The sequence below is a fragment of the Lepisosteus platostomus genome, chromosome 9 (genome assembly GCF_059453375.1).
Source record: "Lepisosteus platostomus isolate fLepPlt1 chromosome 9, fLepPlt1.hap1, whole genome shotgun sequence".
Classification (NCBI taxonomy): Eukaryota; Metazoa; Chordata; class Actinopteri; order Semionotiformes; family Lepisosteidae; genus Lepisosteus; species Lepisosteus platostomus.
In genome coordinates this window covers 20,797,975-20,822,174 of record NC_142619.1, presented here as the reverse complement: position 1 = coordinate 20,822,174, position 24,200 = coordinate 20,797,975, and the positions used below count along the sequence as shown (strand labels likewise).

Genomic DNA, 24,200 nt, shown 5'->3' with positions numbered 1-24,200 from the left:
TTCATACAAGAAACAAATTTCCCTTTTTTGTTTTGAGTCTTTACACTATTTTGAACAGATTATAAAACATCATTCTTCTGACGCATGGATTTCTAAAATATTTTTGGCTTCATTTATTTAAAGAAGTAATTCTTAATTCCACCACATTAACTGCATTTTACAATGCAAAACTATAAGATGCTGTAAGATAAGATGCATAGCCAGTAATGCCAGTTATGCAATACTTTATATAAAGAAATTAAAATGGTTTTATGAAAATGCTTATTAAACATATTTCAGGAGGCAAATGCATCTTCTACTTTATTTATATTTGTGATCTTTATTTTTGGTTTTAAACTGCGCAGTCAATTTTTGATCTAATAAGATAAAAACTAGCATTTTTTTTTCATGTTTGTGCCGATAGCTCTGACCATTTTTTTGGTTCCCATGGGAATTCTTCCAGAATTCTTTTTTCAGATTAAAAAAAAAAACAGAGCGCCCAGTGGAAACCCACACAAACAAGGGAAAACAAATACAAACTCATACTAACATACAGATAGCATCCCATCCAGAATTGAACTCATTTATATTGGACCCCAGAACTGCAATGCCAGAATAGTAACCACTGCACCACCATGCTGCCCCCACACTGATATACAGTACATTAACAGGATTGATTAGTACTAGAAAAGAATGAAAAGCTTAATGCCAAAAATAATGTAATGTAAAACTATTAAGTAAATATTCAAAACTTTAAATTATTGAATTTAAATTCAAATCTTTGAATTTAGACAAATACAAACTCAAGATTAAATTTTAAATTCAAGGAATTATTTGCTAAATGTACAGTACAGTATGATCTCTTCATCTTTAGTCCCTTCCTTAGTTTTTCTGTGTGGTTGGGAAGGCACGTTCCTGATGGAAAGGAAATAACCCTTCTGCTAGATTTTTATTAGGTTTTCAGAATTCATTATTCTTCATGAACTTCTGTGAATCATTTTTGGATTACCAATGTGCACGGCCTTATCTTATCTGTAGTGTTTCACAGCTGTTTGCTGACACTTTTGCTTTGTAGAGCTTACTACATAAACAGATCTGTCCAACAGTACATTTGTATGTCAGAAGCTATGCATCATTAAAACTTATCAAGCTGTCTGTTGACAACAAGTGGCTTCTACAGTAGTTTAGTCAAATTGTAACCATGATGAAACAAGCCAAAGAAAATAAAGGAGTAGTGCACTTAATACTTCAGAGTTAACTTGTCTGGCTGAGGAAGTGACAGTGTTGGCCGAAAACCAGTGCTGTCCCAATCTCCCTCACTTCTGAGGAATGACCTGGGAGGCAGTTGCAATGGTGAAGCTGGGGTGGAGGGAGGGGGGTTAGAAAATATGGGCAAAGAATTGTGTGCAGCCAGGAAGTATTTATCTGTAGGAGAATTGTAGTGCAACATTAGAATTTACCCTCCTCCTGAACATACTGTATGTTAAAAAGACGATTTTTGTGCTCCATGGCCCACAATTTTACACTATTATTTTTCATATTTTTGTTATTTCTTTTGAATGCATTTTATATATAGGACCTTGATCAGACATCAGTAATTTAATTCATTCCAATTAACCCGTAACTTACCTGTTTTGTTGAGATGTCCATTGCTGTAATGGCAGTAGGTTCCTGTAATGAGGTAAACAACAAAATCCTTTGTTTTTCAAAGACAAACTCTGTGTGTTGATGACACTTATATAGTGCTGCTTGGATGCTATTAATATAAAAAAGTAAATGAGACCTTTCCATTCCCTTTAAAGTGTTTACAAGGTTTACAAGGTTGCATTCCGACATATGCAATATTACCAGTAAATGGAATTAAGTATTTTAATACCAATGTGGAAAAGTCTGATTAAATTAATGCATATGGATCACACACAAACCAATATGATTTTCTTCCCTTTGTTTCTCTGAAATGTACAGTATATTTCACCAGTTTTCAATTTTTCATTATATGTAAAAAACTACTGTATAATAATCTCTCATATTTCTCAATTATTAATAGCAATTTTGTTTCTTATTTTGAAGCTGCTGGATTTGGGGATTTGTCTGTTTTAATATGAAACACAAACAAAGCTTTCAATACTAATAAAAAAGGAAATATATATACTTTTAAAATTCATTGCACCTGTCTTGCATTGCCTGATGATTTATGTTCCAGCTTACCTTGACCTTGAATTGGACAAAGTGGTTATTGAAATTGGATGCATTGATATTTACTGCAGTCATGCCCTAAAATTTCACAGCTGAGCTGAAATGTAAAATACATGTTCTGAAGGGATATATGGTAAAAAGTTTGTTTTTTAAAGTTAGTACAGGTATAATTAATATATAATATATGTTGCTCACTCCAGAAGCAACCTGAAAATATACACTAAATGGGACACAAGTCCATCACAGGGTGCATGTACACACACAAGTGCACACAGGGACAATCAGAGAACTGTGAGGCAGCATCACTCATCTCTATGCCACTATTTTCAAATACATACACAGAAATATACTTTCCAGCTGATGAAACTTCACTGCAGTGTGCTTTGTATAATACTTATGATTGTCTGTTTTATTTCTTAATAACAGTGCATGCTTGAAGGAACAGTTACAACTGCGATGAGTCTATTTGTCTCACCTAGCATGTTTTCTTTCAGTAGCTAATTCATCCAAGGATCTCATACAGCCAACTTTTCTGTATGAAGGTCATTCTGACATGAATCAGAATGACCTTCATGTCCTACTTTTAATATGTTATTTTTACTCAGAAGACCCAAACCTCACATAAAGGATCCCCATTATAGCCTTAATGACTTGCATATTGTAATGACATAAGGCCCTTTTCACTCATCATCCCTCATTGCTTTTCAGTTACTTAAGGCAAGAAATGTTATTTTTTGAATGGTATGTCCTTTTGAGTGTAGTCCAAACTGCAAAAGTAAACATGTAGGAGCCAATGCAGATTATCAGGAATTTGAGTCTGCTGAGCAGAATTATTGTGAAAAGAGTTCTTCGCTAACAGTCATTATTTAAAAAATAAACTTACTCTGAAAACAGTCACTTCCTCCAGTAGCACTTCCTCCAAGTCATGCCAGGTCTCCTTAGGAATTGATACAACTTTCAGAACTGTGCCAACATCTTCAAAACATAAAAAATACATGGATTTTAAAGATTCATATCAAAATGTAAGGAAAGGAATAAAGTCTCTAAATATCAGGTGTACACTAGTAGGTTCATTCGTATCATGCAATCGATGTGGTTAAGTTGATGAAAGCCTTTGGAAAAAATGTTGAGTATCAGAACATGAGTAATACAGGCTTGAATGTAGATCATTTCAAGGACTTTCTTAAATCTGCTTTATTCCTTTTTGTGTTAATCTGTTAAAGGTGGTATTTCATCACAGAAAGCAAACGTGTTTACTTTGTATATATCACATATACTGTAAAATGACAGATCAAACTTCTGTTTTTTGTAAAATATTTGCCAGACACAAACGTCAATCACAATCTGCTCTGCTTAAATAAATTGTATAATTTATTAATTTAGAGTGTATGCTGTTTGCTTGTATTAATACAATTATTAGCACCTGTTCCAATGAACATGACATCATACTGTCCATCTTCTGCATCCACTCTGTCCACAACTATCTGAGTTAATTGGTAGTCAACATCGGTCTTAATGATAATTGGCCGGTTGTTTATTGGATGAACAGGGTTGTACATGGCTGGGTGACTTCTTGCAAAAGTTATGACATCATCCGGAAGATCCTTGGTTGAATAAAATCCTCCAAATGTCTTGCTGGGACACTACCAAAAAAAAGTCATTTTTGTATACAGTATACAGTATGTGGATTTGAACACACAAATAAAAGAAAACATATTACATTCAATGTAACTTTCTTCTTAAAATCAATTTAAAAACATTATACAACTCATTAATAAGATATTAGTAATTTAACTTCATAAATCTTTGTATTAAGCAATACAAAACTGCATTAAATTAGGTTTCATACTGTCTTGCACTCACAGTCCCTGGGCGTGGATAAGGCACCCTCCCCTGAAATGGTACCCACTGATAGTTGGGACCTTCTCTGTGGGCATACGGTCCTAAAAACACTCTCCGCACATCAGTCATGCTGTACATGCACACCGCTGACCCCTTGAAGATGTTGCTGAAGGAAATACAATCAATCTATTAAAGTCATTAAGTGTAAGACTTAATTAAGTGAAAGATTAATCTATCTGATAAATTGCCTACTTTATACAATTAGCACCACATATTGATTAAGACAGAGTGAAAAATGAGTGTATTAACATTTGCCTAGTAACTATTTAATTAACTAAACCACTGATTATTATCAACAGTTTGTGCCAGAAACTGCTGCAAAATCTCTGGAAATAAAATGCAAATTCAAGCAACCAAAAGGCAATTTACCTTAAAATTGAGAAAGTCAATAAAGCTTTTTCATTGTTTGTTGGTACTTTAAATTTAATTGTGGAAATTAATGCCAAATTAAATTTATTTTTCAAATGTGATTTTGGAATAATTTAATTAAACCGTTTCTCAAAATTCTCAATAAAATTAAAAATATTATTGAAGCATGCATCTTGAAAAACATTCTATAACAAATATAAAAAACATTATAGCACAAGAGTAAGCCTGATGCATTTAGAAATATCTTATTTGTTAATGTCTCACATTTTGATAAATACTTCAGCAGTAAACATCGTTCCTGTATCCTTTGGTTGTGCAGTTGCACATGCTGTACATTGATCCTTAGTAAATGCAGTGGCTGTATCTAGGAGGAGACTTGTGTTTCATGTTAACAAGATTTTCTTTAGGCCAGATTGAAACTTGAATAAAGAGTACAGCTATTAGAGCTGACAGATGGCTAAAATAATCTTTTTTTTCCATTTCTGGTAAAGTGAGGTCAAAGAAATAGCTGCAGGTAAATGTATTAGAAAAAAAATTGTGAAATGTACTGATGCAGGACAATTGCACAATTGCAAAAAAAATGTTAGGTCAGCATTTCTGAAAATGAAAAGAAAAATCTTGGCTGATTCTGATTCTATTATTAAAGGAAATAAACACAGGAAATGTGTGTGCCTTTCAAACAATCCTAGCAAAATGAACAGGTACCTGGAGGTTGTAAAAACAGCATATATAATTGGATTCTTGGGATCCTTTGAGCTCATCAGAAAGACATCCTCTGAAATCAATGAAACATTAGTTCAGAAACATACAGTATATGTTAGTATACATATAAATCATTTACAGTATATTACAATAAAGACTTGATACATACGTAATTCATCAAAGTGTGTGTCAATGCCATTGGAACCTGGTACAGAACAGATTAATCGCGCTTTCAGGAAGGTGGTCCATTTATTAACAAGGCTTCTGTGACCTCCAAAGTCATTCTGTAAGTAAATAAAAAAAAATTAACTTGCTTTTAATGCACAGTAAACCAATATTATTATTTTTTGCCTAGTAAACATATTATTATATTAATATATAATAATAGTGAATATTTTCCTCTATATAGATTAAATACTTTAAGTGTTGGACACTTAATAGTAATACTATTGCATCTACTACAGTTTCACACCTCTGATGTGTTTTATGCTATCATTTAAAATATAATTATATTTAATTAGATGTTGTCCTTAACGAAATCCTATTAATTTTGTGATAATGGCATTTTTGTGCAAATGGATGAAATATTTTTTGTAAAGAGAACGTAATTGCTTTACTCTTACTCTCAGGAAAATGTAGTTACTACAATATACACAGTTTGTTTAATTAAATACAGGCATTCTGTCACTTTAATTTAGTCAGTTAAAAGAAATGCAAATTGGGAGGATAAATTAAATGTTTGCATAATGGTGCACTTTACGTCCTACGGTAATTAGGTGATAGAAGCTATGAACCTGCTAGAGCATTCAGTACACTGCTTATTTCTGTGTATTATTCACTGGAAAAGGCCCAGTAAAGTCAATCTCACTATTAACTGATTTTTAAATATACAGTATGTAAGAGATTATAAAAGGAATATATCAAACATGCTGGTTTGGCATACAATAGTTAAATCAAAAAGGAAATGTATAGAATGTAAGAAAATGTAATTTTACTCTAGTTGTATTAAACCTTTAAATCCTAATAAATATTTGATTAAAATCAACACTTTTATTTTCCACATCAAACAATATTAGGCAAATCAAATTATTTTTATTACAAATGCACATCCTGCATAATCAGCATATTTTCTTACTGTGGATTACTGTGGTTTAAGAATCCATGGCATCCACAAGAATCCATCCACAAGACATTTCAAAATACTAGCGATACTTAAAATTTGGAATGAATTTACAGTATATCCTTTACAGGGTATAAAATCACCCCTCAAACATAAATGAGTGCCAACAACTCATGGGGTATTTAGAGTGATAAACTTTGGTATTTTTATGAGGCCTTTGCTGAATGTAATATGCTCTCGTATCCCTACAGTATATCTTGATTTTGCACTCATAAAACTTTGATCTCTAGCAAGAAAAGATCTTGTTAGGTGGATGAGGAAAATCAAGATGAAATGACTTTTTGCAATGAAAATCTTGAGAAGCACAAGCACAAACTTTATAGGCAGATTTTATTTTGCTCACACCATATTCCTTAAGTTTTTTTTCTTACTGCTGTGGAGGTTCAAAATCAGCAGCTGGCAATTAAATCACAGCTGCAGTGTAAGATGAGTGGGTCTTCACTTAACAGCATAGGCTGGTCTGTACTGGTGTTCAGTTTCTTCAGCTTAGAGATTCTTCATGAAGCCAAAGATTATACACTGTATTAATGCAGGGATTTTGAAAGGTTTCTGCATTCTTACAATATCTTTTATGTCAGCTGTAGGACTGAAAGAAGCAATCTGGTTTAAGAACCATATTGAATAACAGCACAAGGTTAAATTAAAAAAAGGACAGAAACCGTATTGAAAAACCAAATACCTACAGTACTTTTAAAGTGGTACCTGTATAAAGAGGTAAACGATGTCTTTTAAAAAAAGGCCTCATTAAAAGCCCTTTATTAAAAAAGGTCTTTTAAAAAGGTATAATTTCTAGGAGCAAAAAAGAGTCTACTTCTATACAAATCTTCCTTCTATACAAGTAGAAATTGTGTTATTGTGAAAAAAATCTGTTACCTTACAGAGCTGCCCAATCCTAGCATGTGTTGCCTTTCCAGTGTGCTCTCCATCCATTGCATTTTCTCTGAAGAACAAGTAAATTTTGTCATCTTCAGGATTGTCACTCTCTGGAATCAGGTGGACACTCACAAATCTGGGATCTAAAAAGATATAGCAATATAGCGATCCATATTGTGAGAAAAATCAGGCAAATTCATTCTTAAAATGATATTAGAATTCTTTTGCACACAGTGACTACATTTTTATTCCCAAAAATCTAAACTTAGAACTAACACAAATAAATGTGTTTATATGTATAGTAATCACGTTATGAATAGTGCAGTACCATTGAAAATCGCAGATGTGAAAGAATGTTTAGTGCAACCCTGGTCATGTTTTATTATTTTCACAGGATTTAGCATAAGTGCCAGTTACTAATATACCAATTATACTTCAGACGTTTCCAGCAAACCAAAAAAACTGCTATCGAATACAAAATCTGTCATTTCTGACTGTCAGGTGGGTCAAAGTTTGTTTCCATCGTGGCTATAATCATGCAAAGCACCTGTTTGTACACTCATACTGCTTATTTTTAAGGCTGATGAACTTTTCAGATTTCTGGAACAGACATGAACTTCCTTCTGTTTATTTTTCAGTGGCTTATTCTTGAATCTAACAGATTGGGGGCCTAGAATACTGCATTAAAAAAGCAGTTAGGTCATAGCCTAAGCTGTCTTGGAGGGGGGGAAAAGTTTCAAGCCTTCTGGGAAAGAACACAGAAAAATGCACAAAATGATTTTTTGAAAAATATAAATGGAAAGTTGTTTTGTTTTATTTTTCATCATATTCTAGCTTCAGGCTGAGGGAAATTGCAAAAATGTTTTACATACAGTAGTAAGTCTGATATGTTTTGATATAATTTGTTTCTCTTCATTTTCCAACAGGATGAAACAAATGTTAAAGAATCTGTTATTTCAATTAAAGGTGTTATAGGAAACAATTTCTTCATTTTCTTATTTCTTATTGTTCAAATGAGAATTCATATAAATACAATAAAGATATTATTTGTTCTTTGATGTACAGTATGTGCATAATTGTAACAACCATTACCATTAACATGTACTGTAAATTATACAAAGGCGTGATTAGCTGAAGTACAGGATGTAGTCTGAATGTAGATTGAAAGTAAAAAGTACCAGAAAACATAAAGAAAGACTGTAGATTGTGAGGCCAAACTGTTTATTAAATCTACTGTATGTTGTTTTGGTAACTTTACTGAACAGTAAAATTAATTTCCACCTGTAGTTATTAATTATACAATCCTAACTCATAAACTGGTTTAAGTAGTATATCAGGAAGAAGTAAAGATTTATTCCATGCTGAAAAGAAAAACGTTTTGGTTGTGGAGACTTCTTTGGGTGTCCCTACTTGAACTAAATAGTCTATGAGCAGAGGTTGTGACACATAAAAACAGTGTTTGTGGAAGCTAAGAGAAAATAGATATACTGTACATACAGTATGACTAAGTTTTAACTAAGCTTCCAAATTCTTATTTTAATTTGTTAAGAACATACTGAGATACACAATATGATAAGTACTATGAGTAATACAATATTCAGGCCTGGAAAAGACAAATGTTTGCATTAGCTGCTCTCCATCAGACTAGGAGTGCCATGTACAAAATACAAGCAAGAAAGATTATCAAAAATACAAGACACCTAAACAATATTGAGAACATGAGCCTTGAATGCAACGATGACTCCAAAATTCCTTAACTGAGCGTTTAGATGGAAACTAAAGTTAACACAGTTACAGAGCTGGAAACCCTATCTGCCTGAACCAAAATCAACTTTGGACTTCTGATGTAAACACAACTGTGAAAAGGCAGATATCTAAGATATAGAAATAGAACCTTGGGTGTCATCAGAGAAGAAATGAAACCTGATACCATATTTACAAAGGTAACACATAAATATAAAAAAATTGGGAACAAGAACAAAGCCCTGTGAGAAGAAACATGCAAAGGGTTTTAAGAATGAGCAATCAGTAAGATATGAAACAACCCTAATGATGCATGTAGTAATACCAACAGCCCTCTCTAATCTATTCAGCAAATCAATTTTATGAATTTAGAAAGTTTTATCAGAACCTTTTTTGTACTTTTTACCAAATCCGGAGTGTTATCACATTTTGGGAATGCTGCTAACAGAAATAGCCAGGGTATGGCAATCAAGATCTGTCTATCCAACATCACTAGAAACTATTAGTAAGTGTCCCAAAGATAATTAATAGGCAGGGCTGGTGATCAACTCTGTTGTGATCACCTTTTGCAAGAACAAAATAATTTCCTTGAAAGGGTCACTTACACATAACATGGACATGGCTCCTGATGGAACAGGATATCATGGAAGAATCATGAACCAAGCTGCAGTCATCAAAAGTGCCAGTAAATGTAACTTTATGATGCAGCTTCACAAAAATATTTTACTCCATTTTGAAAAGCAATACAGATTAAAACATATGGACAATTATACCGGCAATTGGTGGAGTTCCTGACTTATTTTCTGAACAACAACCCTTCTCTGTTGTTCACTTAGTGATATCAGAGTATGTACAGGATATAAAGTAGAAACTACAAATGAAAAGCATCCAGTTAACACGAGTACAGGTAATTTCAAGCACAGATAAAAAGGCGTATTAGGGAGGCCACGACAGAGAATGGAAACTAAAATAAAGAATATTTTGTTTCAGTTATACAACACCAAACAAAGCAAGAAGTAATGGTCCCAAAGATAACAGAAAACTTTTATACAATAAAATCCACAACTTGCCCCAGGCTGAGGAAAGACATTATTACATATTAAGTAATATTAGTGTATAAGGGTCAGAAGTGTTACATGTAGGAGACATTATTAAAGTAAACAGATCTGCAAGACCTGATAGTGTTCCAACAATTCTGCTTAAGGAAACAATAGAGGTTACTCATAGAATGCTAATACAATTCCTACAATAGTCACTTAAGACAGAGTAATACCCAATCACTGGAAAATTGCAAATGCAACACATAGCCATAAACATTGGTGATAAAACCTGAGTAAATCCAGGCCAATAGGTACAATATTTCTTCTGTTACATGCTATTATGGATCATCATGTAGCATTTGCATTCTAGGGACAGAAATTTAGATTTAGAAAAGGTAGGCATTGTTTAAACTAACTTGTCAGTTTGACATCTGAGGAACTATTAAATGCATAGTAAATGGAAAGTGAATGGTTAAATTAGAGTGATGCAATTAATAGAGTACCAGTGGATTATGAATTAGGACCACTGCTCTTTTTTTATATCAATGATCAAGTCTCTGGCATTCACAAATGATATCAAATTAGAAAGACTGAAAAACATTGTAGGGGATGCAAAAGAAAATCAGTCGTTTTTTATTTTAATTAGAAAATAGAGGACTGGACAAATGTGATGGAAATTTTAATATAAAAACTGAAGCATATTACATCAGTTTAGAAGAAATATAAACTCACTATACACTATGGGAAAACTGAGCTTAAAGAATCTAGCTGAAAAATCTACCTGGCGCATCATTTTCATTTCCTAGTCATACAGCTAAAGAGGGGAATGGGGGTGATATAAAAAGGCAAACGTCATTTTAGAATATATAGTTTAGAGTTCAAAACTTGAATGAATGAATGCATAGTTAAAATCGTACAATTCACTCCCAAGATTTCATTTAGAATATTGTGTCCACTTTTGTCACCTCCTTACAAGAAAGATAGTACTGCTCTGGAATCGGTCCAGAGAAGAATTACCAGATACATTCCCAGGCTTACAGGAATGTCCTGCTATGATAGATTGCAAAGAACCAAATCTACAGTATTTACTATTAAATAAAAAGCAAGATTACCTGATTCAAATATTCCATAAAGGCATTGACAAAATCAATCTAGTGGACTTTGGAAACAACAATGAAATGTGAACCAAAGGACACAACTATGAATTACAGAGAAGCGCATTTAGAACTGAGAACAGAGGGTATTACTTTACACAAAGGCTAAATGAATGGCTGGATCCTTAGATTAACTACTTATTAACAATCAAACAAGCTAAATGGATTGAATGGCTTTTATTCCATTATTGCTTTCTTAACACTTTTATGTTCTTAAGTGTTTGTTGAGCTCTCTCATAAGGACAGACATTGCTTTGTAATGTAATAGAGGTGTTGGGGAACTTACAGTATATGAATTTTAGGAGCTGATGTGTTGCTATTAATGGTAAGATCACTGTACGGTGTAATAAAAACATTTTCTAAACAATTTGCCAAAGTTTTCTGAAGTGTTTGCTAAAGTTGTCGCTAATACAAGTCCCAACACATTATACATCCAGTGAGCTTGTTTGTTTGTTTTAAACTTTTTAATTAGCATTATATAACTTTTAATAAGTATTATTTCTATTGTATTAAAGTTTTCAAAGCATCTAACCGTGTTGCTTTTGTTTGAATAATCTGAAAAAAAGTAAATGTTAGTTTGATAAAATGCAAACAATGAAAAAAAGAATTTAGGGAGAAAACAGTACTGTAAATCAACTCTTATGTTTTTGCTTTTGCATAAATACATTAAAATGGTTTTACATTTTATTATGATACCTCCTCCAAATTCTCACTTACAGAAGATTTAATCAAATTCATCACACAGGATCAATATTTGACCTCTATGTCTCTGTATATAATAGAAAAAAATAAAAGTTTATTTATTTCACTTTAGTCAAGCCTTTCATGGTTGTGTATGACTCAGATTTCTGTTTTTTTTTTATTCTGCAGTATTTCCTGATAGTTTTCCACTCTAAAAACCTTTAGGTCAACAATCAAGTTAGTGACAGAAACTAATTAATTTGCACAGAGGCCACGGGCTTTAACAGAGTTTAGAAGAACCATGTCAAGAGAGTTGGTCACATCACTGTGACACAAATTATTGTGGCATCTACTTGAGCCTTAATCTGTGACTTATTCATCAGTAAATCCCTTACAGTAGAAAAAAATAATAATTATAAAGTAGTGAGCTGATTTAAGGAAATTGGAATTGACAGGACAAGTACTAATTAAACTGACTAAAATAAAGAAACTTTCTCCAAAAGACTGCATCAGAACAACACAAATTGGCTTATCAGATCCTTAGTGCCCCCCCATCTTTAGCATGCTATTTCAAATAGTAATTACCTTGTATGTATGCTCACTGTTGCTTAGAATAGTTCAATAGCCTTGCAAGCTTTAACAAGTCACAAAAAGTAAAATACAACGGGCCCCTTCCTATGCATAAGCTAATGACTTTAACACTGATCAGCACAGACTGAAATAATTATCTTCCAGCAGACCTCCTTTTTGAATGAAAACTTTGAAGTACATCTTTTGTCACGACACTGCGCAAGAATCCGAGTGTCTTATGTTGAATGTTCTTCGACCAGTGGAGGGAAATGTACTTGTCCTTGTCTGCTGTCCATTATTTAAATGGAGAATATTGACAGTTAATACACGTGAATAAAATAGGCTGAATCAGTAAGTATGGACATTAAACATCACATTTGCTATGATAATGTTTGCATGTCTGAAAGGATTATTGTTGGGACTATGCCTGCTCCTTTTATTCTGATTTCTTTTTGTGCATTGTATTCATTGTTAATACAAAAAAAGCCAAGTCAGGCATGACAAAAAGCCTAAGTTTGATGCAAATCTTTAAAAAAAAATAAGAACTCAGTAAGGCTTAACTATGTGGGAAAATACAACAGCATCCTCTAAACCTTAAATTTAGCCATTGTATTTTGTAATTCCTCTCCAAAAGACAATTTGCTAGAGGGCACTTTACCCTTTTTTCTTAAGCTCTGAAGTGGGAATGAAACATCAAAACCAAGTGTGTTATGAATAGACAGTATCTGATAACAGTCACCCTCTTAGCAAGCTGTCTTTCAAAGGACAGATTAAAGTGAAGCATAGGAAGACTTGCGTCATTGGATAGTACATTCTGTAAGTCGCCAATGTTAAAAAACCCTAAGCAAACACAAATGGCATCTGGAGGAGCCTATCTGTTTAGTTTTTGTATCAACATCTGTAGTATTGGGTCATTTCTGGAGAATACTTTTTTTTTCTTGGTAGGTTTCCTGATCTCAAAGTTCACAAAAACCTACTACTTGGGAAATGCATTACTTCTTATATAGTCTCCTGCTTATTTATTAAACAGATACAGTATAATATAATACCTACCTGGTATTATAATGCAAAAGCGAACAAGATATGTTTCCTACCATTTAACCATCTGGAATCATGCTGCTCAGTCCTGATTGGATGATGCTGTCCTAAAGTGCGGAAGATGGCAAAATCCCTGCCCATGAAATCAGCTGCTGTTCCAGAATACAATTCTCCATCTGTGATTAAAGACAAAAAATGAATAAAAAATCCAAGGGACCATACTGTATATTGAAGAAAATACAAGTGTTTATTGTACCTAAGGTATAACACTGCATGAATAGCAGGTAATAATCACACTGTGACTACTTTGACACATTGTTGAAGAAAAATCACTATGGATGTAGAATCCATTATAATTCATAGCATCAGAATTTCTTAAAATTACTGTAAAATGACAGGAATGCAATACTTGATAACAATGATTAATTATTAATTAATTCATTTAAAACATGATTTTAACAATGCAAATGTTTTCTGGGTGCATTTGAAATAATTCTAGGTAAGCCATTTCAGTTTTTTTATTTAATTTTTTTCATTCTTTTTTTAATTCAGTATTTTTTTCTTTTTCAGGATAATTTAAACAATAAAGCATGTTTCACAACTACTCAAAATCATTCTATAGTTTCCATTGTATCATGTCATACTACAGTATGTATCCCAGTTAGAGAAACAGTTTTTTTTACAAACTGTAGGTTCACATATGCTTCCAAACTTCAGCTGCCTTTCATGTTAAAGAAAATGTATTCTTGTGATGATAAGAATATAATAATGAGCTCCCTATGAACAAGATTTACTGTACAAGTTCATTAACAGTGCAAATAATAAAACCTCACATCTTTACCATACGGAGCAAACTTTAAGTAATTAAACAAATATTACCCCAATTAAAACTTACATTTTCAAATATTTGTTTAAACATTTTCTTCCTCTTAACACTACCATTTTTAGTGAGCAATATGAAATGTGAGATTTCACAGATGATGGAGACTTTATCATGGTGGAACACCCTGATTACATTATTCTCATTTAACAAAGAAGGAACCAGAAATAATTAGTGGTGTGAAATTTCTAATTGCTGGTGAAAAGACCCAGTGCCATATGGCAATGATGAAAAACAAGAAGGGTGAAATGTATGACAGTGGAAGTGGTTAGAAATTAAGGACTCTCAAATGATTTACAGATTTACAGCAATTGAATCTGACTGGCCTGGCAGGAGGGATAATAAAAAAATTAAATAGTGAGCATGTCATGCATAATTCAGCCATTTAAGATTAATCTCCTTGCCAACTCTTTCCTGCGTTCCAAAAGATGAAGATTTAATTAAATCTTTTGGCACGTTCAAATTTCATTTCCTCTTAAATCTTGTTTTTAAAATAAATATAAAGAAATGTATAACTGCTTTCTCAAAAAAATCATGGTAAAGCAGAGGAAGAATGTTGTTAAACATCAAATATTTTTGTTATATTTTTGCTGGTGAACAATATAAATCATTAAGTTGAGGTAGCATCTGCAAATTTACAGTACAGAGAAAAAGTTTGTAAGACCCTTAGGTTGATCCATATTATTATATATTTCAGACTTAAAGACAGTTACTGTAGATCATTTACTAAGGCAAGAAGCCTTAGTAAATGATAAGCATAAAATAATTAAATGTAAAACACATAAATGTTATATATACAGTATATTTGGATTATATCTATTAACAAAACGATCCAACAGTAAATATCCTCTTGTGTGTACAGTAAGTATGTGAAGCCTTCAATTCATGACTGGTTCAACAACAACTTCAACTAGACATTTCCAATAACTAACTATCAGTCTCCCACACTGGCTTTTCAAATTTTTGACCCATTCTTTCTTATGGAACTCCATCAAGTGCAGTCATTTGTGGGTTTTCTTACACAGACAGCTTGGTTGATAACTTTTCAATGAAGTTAAGATACAGACCTTGATTTGAAAATTCTAAAATGTGAAATTTCATATTCTTCACCTATTCTGTTATGAAGATCTGCTTATATGTGATGAGGTTCTTCTGCTGGAAGTCAGTATTTGGTTTGCACCACTCAAAACATTTTCATTGTAACCAAAAAGTTAAACTTTGGACTTCTTTGTGCTGAGAACATTTTTCCAGTAGTTTTCCAACATTTTGGCTCATCAGGGTTCTATTTGGTGAACTTGAGATCAGCACGTTTTTAAGCTTTTTAGAGAGCAATGGTTTGTTCCTGGCTTTTCCTGTTTTTTTTTTTTTTCAGGGATAAACACTGATATAAGTCTCAGAAAAACAGGCTCAGAGATCATTAGATGTTACTTTAGGCTTCTTGTGACTCCCTGGATGATTTCCCAGGTTGCTCTGTGAAGGTCTTGGCAGGATGTCTAGTCCTGGATTTTGTCATCATGGTCTTGTTATTTTCCATTTGTAAGTTATAGTACCTGTCTCACAGGTGATGTATAGTTTAGAAATGTTTTTGTAACACTTCCTAGACAGGTAAGCATCAATTACTCTTTTCCTGAGGTCCTCAGAAATCTCTTTAGTGTTTTCACTTTAATTAATAATTGAATTATCATATGGCATGTCTCAAAATTTGAATGAATTTGGTTTTAATGAATCAAAGGTATCATGGTAAGAAATTGTAATTCCAATATTTAAATTGGAGTTTTAAAAACATTTTCTCTGCACTGTTTAGTAAAATGTTAAGTACAGTGAAAAATACCAAGGCTGCTCAAAGCCTGTGGGAATAGCTGGCAAAAGTTGTTAAATCAGGAAATAAATTTATAAACTAAAATGAGACATGTTCTCACAAGTCTCGAACTCTCTGTCATGGCATGCCACAAATGTATTCTTCTGACATTGTAGCCATTTTCATCTCTTGCTGGGCACTCAGGGAATGCATACTTGAAGAGCACTTAAAGATCTATTCAGCCCACCAATCCTAATCTGCAGCAGTCAGGCAAATCTGCAGTTTAATTACGTTCCTCACTGAGCAAAACAAAAGATGAGAAGTCAAGCATGGAGCTGCTGCCATTGAGGAGCTGCATGGTGTCCAAAAAGAGCTTTTTGAAAAGCTTGTACTTGTGTCAACAGCCTTCTGACACTTCAGTCAGCCAAAGAGCATTATCTAATCACTGACCTGTCTTCATTATATATGCTGGAAGCAGAGAAGATTCGTTCAGAATATTTTCAGATTCTGGATAAACTTTTTAAGAAGTTAATGGGGTGAAAAAAAAAATCCTAAGTCAAAATGAAAACAAATTGATAAGTTTTTTTTATAGCTGCTAAATGTTCTAAATTTAACATTTTCAAATAGACACTATAATAGAAACAATTTCTATTTTTAATATGAGTGGATTCATTAAATGTTTTAAACACTATGAATAATTTTAGGTGCCAAACAAGAAAATAATAGAAAAAATATAATTTTTGGAAACAATACATGACATGTCACGTTTTAGCCAACACAAGTTTAAAATGATACAAGCTTTCTATATATTTTGTTGCTATTATTACCCTCAATAAGATAAACATACAGATTAGAAAATGGTATTACTGAGCTGTTCATTAGGATAACATTTACATTTACTCATGACAGAAAAGTTTCATCTGGAAGTAATTTTAAAATAAAACTCTTTGAGAGCAACAGTGCTTAGACAACTTCTGTAACAGATGCTAGGTCAAAGGGGTAGTCTGTTTACGATAGCAGCTACAGACATCTGGATTAAACTGCCATTGGATTATGACACCATGGAGAAACCTACATTTTCAGAAACATAGAAATGTCATCATGAAGCATTAACAGCCTGCAAACTTTCATGTGTCCTTCATTAAGGGCAAACACTGCACAATCAATCAAAAATTTGCACTCCAGGATAGACTAAGAAGGGCTGAATAAATGTTTTTAGACCAATTCATAACTTTTCAGTAAATTTCTTAATACCTAAGCAAAAAAAGAATCAGTCACACATGGTAAGAACCTTTGTCTTCATGTTCTCCAGTCTCAGCTCCTCTGCAATTTCTATTTTTAGAAATGTGGCCAACACATTCAAAGTCCCAGGGTAAATGAATGATCAGCTTATCTATGACAAACTTACCAATTAAAAGAGAAGCAGTCTGCAGCTTTGGGTCATAGGGACTTTTTCCACGGCCATTCTCAAAATGGGATGTTTCCAGTCTGAAGATAGTATCCTAGTTATAAAATCAATAGTAAGAAATCTTACATGAAAGGAAATACATTATTAAAATTCAGTTTTCAATATTTTTGTCATTAAGGTGGACATGTCTCACCATAATGAAATCTATTTAATTGAATATGTTTAACTTTTTTAATAATCATGCTTGTCACTTAATGTATTACATGGAATTGTTGTATTCAGAGAAGTATTAGTAAATATAATATAATGAATAAATAGAATTATTATAACAACCCTATTATTTTGACAACATTAAATGTTTGGGTACTGGTACATGTAATATACATTCTTATTTAAGTTTTGAGTAATTATATCCCAAATAACTGCAAATGCAGTAATTTGTCAATTCTACTCATTAATGTTTTATAGAAAAAAAATCAAATTGCATTTTTACACAAATATAAAGATCATGGCGCAGTAAACTATTTTTGATTTTCTTCTTCACTGTTTGATCCAAATCATTTAAGATTTAAATCTTTAAGTCATTTGTACAGCAAAAAACACCCATTTGTCACACTTGAACAGTATATTGCATTTTGTGAAATAAAAATGTAGCCCATTGAGCATGCATGGAATGAAGTAGTTGGTTTCTTAATTTTCATAAATTAAGAACCATTAGATTGAGACAGTACATCTCAGAATTGATTAACTCAGTGACATCTTAATTATAAAATTATTGTGTATCAAGTGTTGTGGAAATGGCAATTTCACCTGCACTGATTAATGAAGGCAGTAGTAAGGGTAAGTCAATCACTTAGGAGACATTGAATTCAATCAACAGTATTGAACTTTCTTCTCCAGGGATGGAAGCACAATTCTCCAAAAGCACTGACAATTAAAATCATTTGACCGAGCAACACACTGTTGTCAAGTGTAATCTATCAAATTGTTCTTCAACCCTATGAAGAAAATTGATCTTTACAAAAAGATAACAGGCTGAGGGCAGTGCAGCACAGAACACATTCATTTTGTATGTAAAAACTGCCTCAGAGTTTCATATACGCCTACCAGTAAATTGGCATTATAGATGGAAAAGTAAAAAATGACTTCACCAATTGAATTAAAGGGGGAGTTTGGGCAGCCCGGATTGTTCAACTCCAAGTTGAATTGAACCAGAACACAAGATAAACATTTAAGACAGAAATTTCTTCAGTGTATTAAGCATAAATTGATTAAGAAGATGCAGACTTTCAAAGTACTATAGTACTTTAAGATATGAATAAGCAAAATAAAGCAGATTCCATGCTAATGTCAGCTGTAAAGCTGGTATAAAACAATCTCTAATGTATTACAAAACAGCTGTTGCAGTAGGCAGTAATAAGCACAGCACCCAGTGGTTTTGGGCTATTTTATAAAATCAAAATTCTTTTTTACACTTTTTACAAGCAGCCAATTGCATAAGAACAGTTACAAATGAGATGAGGTCATTTAAAAACATTTAACGTTTTTCAGTAGCTAATTTAATCCAAAGATTTCATCCAGTCATGTTAACTGACTTATAAATATTGATCTATAACATTGCCCTGTTTTGTCAGTCTTTTTAGTGTGACCGCCAGTTTAATGAAGAACAAAATAAAACTAAAATGCACACTGCTCACTTGTGACTTACAGTACATACTATATTTACGTATCTTTTATTTCTTTTATTTCTTTTAAGTAAGTTCTCTAAGGCCAACTGTAAATCATATTTTTTATAATATTACATTATCGGGGTGGCACAGTGGCACAGTGATAAGCATTGTTGCCTTGCAACGTTGGGGCCCCGGGTTAACTTCTTGGGGTGCTGTCTGCGTGGAGTTTGCATGTTCTCCCCATGTTCATGTGGGTTTCTGCGAGGTGCTCTAGATTCCTCCCATAGTCCAAAGAAATACTGGAAGGTGAATTGGCTTCTGGAAAAATTGCCTTGGTGTGAGTGTTTGTGTCTGTCTATGCCATGTAATGGACAAATTTCCAATCTAGGATGTAACCCGCCTTGCACTCATGACCCTGTTTTGGATAAAGTGATTAGAAAATGGGTGATTTGAGGGATTACACTATAATAATAATTATAATAATCTTTATTTTATATAGCGCCTTTAAAGGTGGCTTCTCAAAGCACTTAATGGAGCTTATTACTGTAGTTTTAGATTCACTCAAAAAGTACAGTACATTGTTTTAGTCTCCAAACAGGGTAAACACCTGGCATATTACATTTAGCACAGACAAATGCAATTGTGAGCAGACAATATATTTTAAATTTTAAAAGGTGGTATTGAACTAGAAGAAGCAGATACAGCAATCTAGTGGTTTATTTTGACTCTTCCCTTTTTCATCTAAAAATTGTGATGAAGTATAAAAATACTTGAATAGATGTAAAATGTAGTTAAAGGATATGTAGTTAAAATGTAGTTAAAGGATAATGTAGTTAAAGTAATAGTAATATAATATTCAAACATTAGATTTCACTTGGGAGATAATGTTCAATTTCAGTCATCACATTCCAAGAACAAATGGCTCTATTTGTGGTTAAAATGACAGCAATCATATTTGAAGGGAATGTCATAATAATACATCTTTTTAATTTGAAACAGATTTATTATTTGAAACAATTTAATTTGAAACAACTTATTAAATATCAGTAACAATACAAACAAAAGGTAGAAATTAAATGTAGGACCATTTTAGACAATAAAATGGGAGACATTTATCTACACTGAAGCCTGTGGAAATCAGGAACTAATTCCTAAGCCATGTTGTTGAAGATGACTGTGTGTCTGTGTTAAGAAACAGCGTGATGGTGATTTACTCAGTCATTGGGCTATTTGCATCTTACTTGAGCATTCACCCATCAACCACATTGAGCTCAACATTGTATATGTCCATATATTGATTTTAATGATAACTACAGAATAAGTTAAAATTATTCTGTAGAATAAGTTAAAATTATTGACACCTGAAGAAGGCTCCACGGCCGAAACATTGTGTTCTCTTTCTTCTTTTTTTCAGCATGGACTAAACCTGCTGACGCAGCTACCCACCTGAACTACTACAGAATAATGCCTTGGGAGGACATTTTGCAGTAGTGCTGGCATCCATGTATTACCATACATTTCCAATTGTGGGTGGACTACTGGATTTGCTCAACAAGTTAAAATTAACAACTGAATAGCGATTTAAGGTTTTTTTTTTCTTCCTATTATTTTGGTTTATTTATTGTATGTATGAAGATAATGTCTTGGTAAAATATTAGAGTGAGAATAGTAGAGTGGTCTGAATCTATAAAGGTGAAGAATGTAGACGTTAATAAGATTTTAGTTTCATGTTTCCTATTGAAGACATACTAGAGCAAATGCAATGAATGATACATTAAACTCTGGTCTTTTTTTTTGTTTACAAGAGATTTTTTTACGATGAATATTCAGAATGTCCCAAAACTGGGGGAAAGTAATTTCCCAGTTACTTTGTTGTGTTTAATATATTTTGACATTCAGTAAATAATTGGATATTCTGTAATACAAATGCTTAAATTCATCAAAGACTACAGCCTACATACCCCTTGTTAGATAGAATACTAAATGAAAGAAACATTTATATTTTAATAGATTAACTTGGAGTAGAATTCACCATTTTTGTTCCAGATAAATGCAGTACCGAGTAAGCTATGTGTGATAATTTCTGTGAATATGAATCCCATTTCGGCAATGGACTGGTGTGCCATCCAGAGCATAGTATGCCCCTATGAAAGGCTTTGTGTTACTGTGACCCTTACTTCTTACTGTATCATTATATGAGTATCATATAATGTATCATTATATATTATATCATTCATATGAGTAGCTTCATTGTATACTGTATATCAGGTGTTTTGTACTGTATTTCTCCACATTATTCTGATAAATTTAGTTTTAAAAAAGTATCAAAAACATTTGAGTGTAAGAGCACAATAATAATGCAGTTCCCCATGGAGACCTTTCTATTTCCCTCATACTGCTTACCACATTGTAAGTCACTTTCTTTCTGTTAAAAATGCTCATTTTACCACATAAATCTCACTTTCTGCTCACCGTGGAGCATTGACTTGTGTACCTCATTACTGTCTTAATGTATTTCACTACATCCAAAGACTATGAATACAGGGTAAAATACAAATAAATAAGTTGTAATAAGTAATTAATTAGATACTAACTACAACAATACATTTATAGATTTTTGTAAACTGAATCTACCGTAATGGTTTTCTCCTCTACAGGCGATATAAAAACATATTTTTTTCTTCCTCGATTTTGATATAATAGATATCTATCTAAAAGGTACAATTACAATGTAATCTAGGAAGTGAAACAAGTTAGAATGTACATCATATGACAAACACTCACTTCTCCAATATCTATTTTTTTTACCATTATACATACCATAATTAACATACATTTTAGATAGATAAGTGCTGTGGATATATATATACATTTCAAACTAAGATAAATTTACAAATGACCTAGTGTACGTTTTCCTAGTTATTTTTATTATAGTTAATAAAGAGTCATCAGGCTATATACAGCCATAGCCTAGTTCTCAGAAACTGACTCCACAAGCAAATTCTGCAACTTCTTAGTGTAAGAGAAAAACATGACAGTAATACAATTAAAAAACGTAACATGAATTGATTACTGGAATATTATTATCAGAGGAGTAGTGACCAGCTGTTAGAGGTACAAATTGCCATAGGAGTGAATTCTAGTGAGTAAAACAAGTAACAGGGCCAATTATTACACACACTTATTGTTGTTGAAATGTACTGTCTTGGGAACAAGTTGTCCGATTTAGATGTATTGTCATGGGGATGATTTGTCATGGGAGTGAATTGTCATGGGGACAAATTGTCTGGGACAAATCGCCATGAGGGAAACTGACAGGGAAAAAGTAAAGTGGTGTGGAGCTGAAAAGTAAAGTGTGTAAAGGTGGAGGCCATAAAATATTCATATGAGCATTTGTGAATCCAAGTATAATTACAATGCAGTTGTGTCTAGTGATTCATTGTGAAAAAAGCAACAGTCCTTTTTTATAACTCTGTAAACTCATGACTTAATTCAAATACCAAACAAGCTAGAAGGGCAGGGCTGAATGACCTACTCTCGTTTGGAACTGTTATTGTGTTCTTAGTTTAAGTCTACATTTCCAACCAAAGCTAAAGACAATCCCCCCTTTTTTTCTCCTATTCACTATTTTGGCTTTTAACATTATCACGATTTGTGTGAAGGCAAAAGTGAAAAGCAATTTCGTTTCTAAGATGTCAAAGGGGAAGACGTGGCATGATTTATTATCCTGCCTGTCAGCCTTTCGGTATCTTTGAATTTTAGAAATGATTCAGTTTAATCATAGTATTAGTATTTTTCCATTTCTAAAGTTTCACTAAAATTATACATCTTGATATTACTATGCTGCATTAATATTTTATATTTATGTTTTATTGTAATATTACATTTTATGTTTAAAAAAGAAAAGTTTTGTAAGTGGTCAAAACTGGAGGACTTGGGGGACTTTCCTCATGCCTGATTATGAGACAATATTCAGTATTTTAGCAACTCTATAGCTTGTTATGGGTTATATTTACATAAATGTTAATAATAATAATAATTATTCCTTATACTCCTATAGCGCTTTTCTGGACACTCCACTCAAAGCACTTTACAGGTAATGGGGACTCCCCTCCACCACTACCAATGTGCAGCATCCACCTGGATGATGCCATGGCAGCCATAATGTGCCAGTATGCTCACAACACATCAGCTATCACTGCGGAGGAGAGTGATGAAGCCAATTCATAGGTGGAGATTATTAGGAAGCCATGATTGGTAAAGGCCAATGAGAAATTTTACAAGGACACCGGGATAGAACCCCAACTCTTTTTGAGATATACCCTGGGATGTGGGAATGACCACAGAGAGTCAGAACTTTGGTTTTACATCTCATACCCAGGACGGTGCCTTTTTACAGTATAGTGTCCCTGTCACTATACTAGGTCATTAGGACTCACACAGACCACAGGATGAGCACCCCCTACTGGCCCCATTAACACCTCTTCCAGCAGCAAACTTAGCTTTCCCAGGAGGTCTCCCATCCAGGTACTGGCTAGGCTCACAACTGCTTATCTTCATTGGATTGCCAGATGTGAGTTGCAGGGCGATATGGCTGCTGGCTGTTGTCGTTTAAATCTGTGTAGTTTAACAATGTTAAAGATGTTGTAGTTTAAATCTGAAATTTCAGACTAGCTAGCTCTTAACACAATGTTTTGAGAACCTTTTATTTATTTATGGTATTATCTTGATAATCTTGTTCCATAAAGACTGCATTCATAATTAGCTAGATATTCACACTGCCTAGCACCTGTTATACGTTCTGAATAAGTTAAGAGAAGGTAAATGTTTATTGAAGAATATAATGTGAATAGACATCAGAATAAATATAAAGGTAGGAAATGGGTTTTATTCCAAACAAAAAAGAATAGGATGGAGAAAGTCTTCAGTGGGAATTATGTCCTCTATTTATACAGAGAAATAGACAATATGGTTGGAGTATACAGAGCATATAGAAAAACAAAACCTCCCTGTTTGC

The 24,200-nt window shown here is 33.0% G+C and overlaps 1 protein-coding gene across 2 annotated transcripts in view; it reads right to left on the bottom strand.

The window, feature by feature from the left end:
- Nucleotides 1-24,200, bottom strand: part of sema3ab (sema domain, immunoglobulin domain (Ig), short basic domain, secreted, (semaphorin) 3Ab) — a 219,544-nt gene that overhangs the window by 11,497 nt on the left and 183,847 nt on the right. For both annotated transcript variants that reach the window (XM_088647165.1, XM_088647166.1), the window contains exons 7-15: nucleotides 17,514-17,607; nucleotides 13,484-13,603; nucleotides 7,202-7,344; nucleotides 5,318-5,432; nucleotides 5,152-5,221; nucleotides 4,039-4,183; nucleotides 3,599-3,818; nucleotides 3,059-3,150; nucleotides 1,609-1,650 (exon numbers count right to left, since the gene is read on the bottom strand). In XM_088647165.1, the coding sequence (XP_088503291.1) occupies nucleotides 1,609-1,650; nucleotides 3,059-3,150; nucleotides 3,599-3,818; nucleotides 4,039-4,183; nucleotides 5,152-5,221; nucleotides 5,318-5,432; nucleotides 7,202-7,344; nucleotides 13,484-13,603; nucleotides 17,514-17,607 (1,041 nt within the window). The remainder of the gene's footprint in view (nucleotides 1-1,608; nucleotides 1,651-3,058; nucleotides 3,151-3,598; nucleotides 3,819-4,038; nucleotides 4,184-5,151; nucleotides 5,222-5,317; nucleotides 5,433-7,201; nucleotides 7,345-13,483; nucleotides 13,604-17,513; nucleotides 17,608-24,200) is intronic.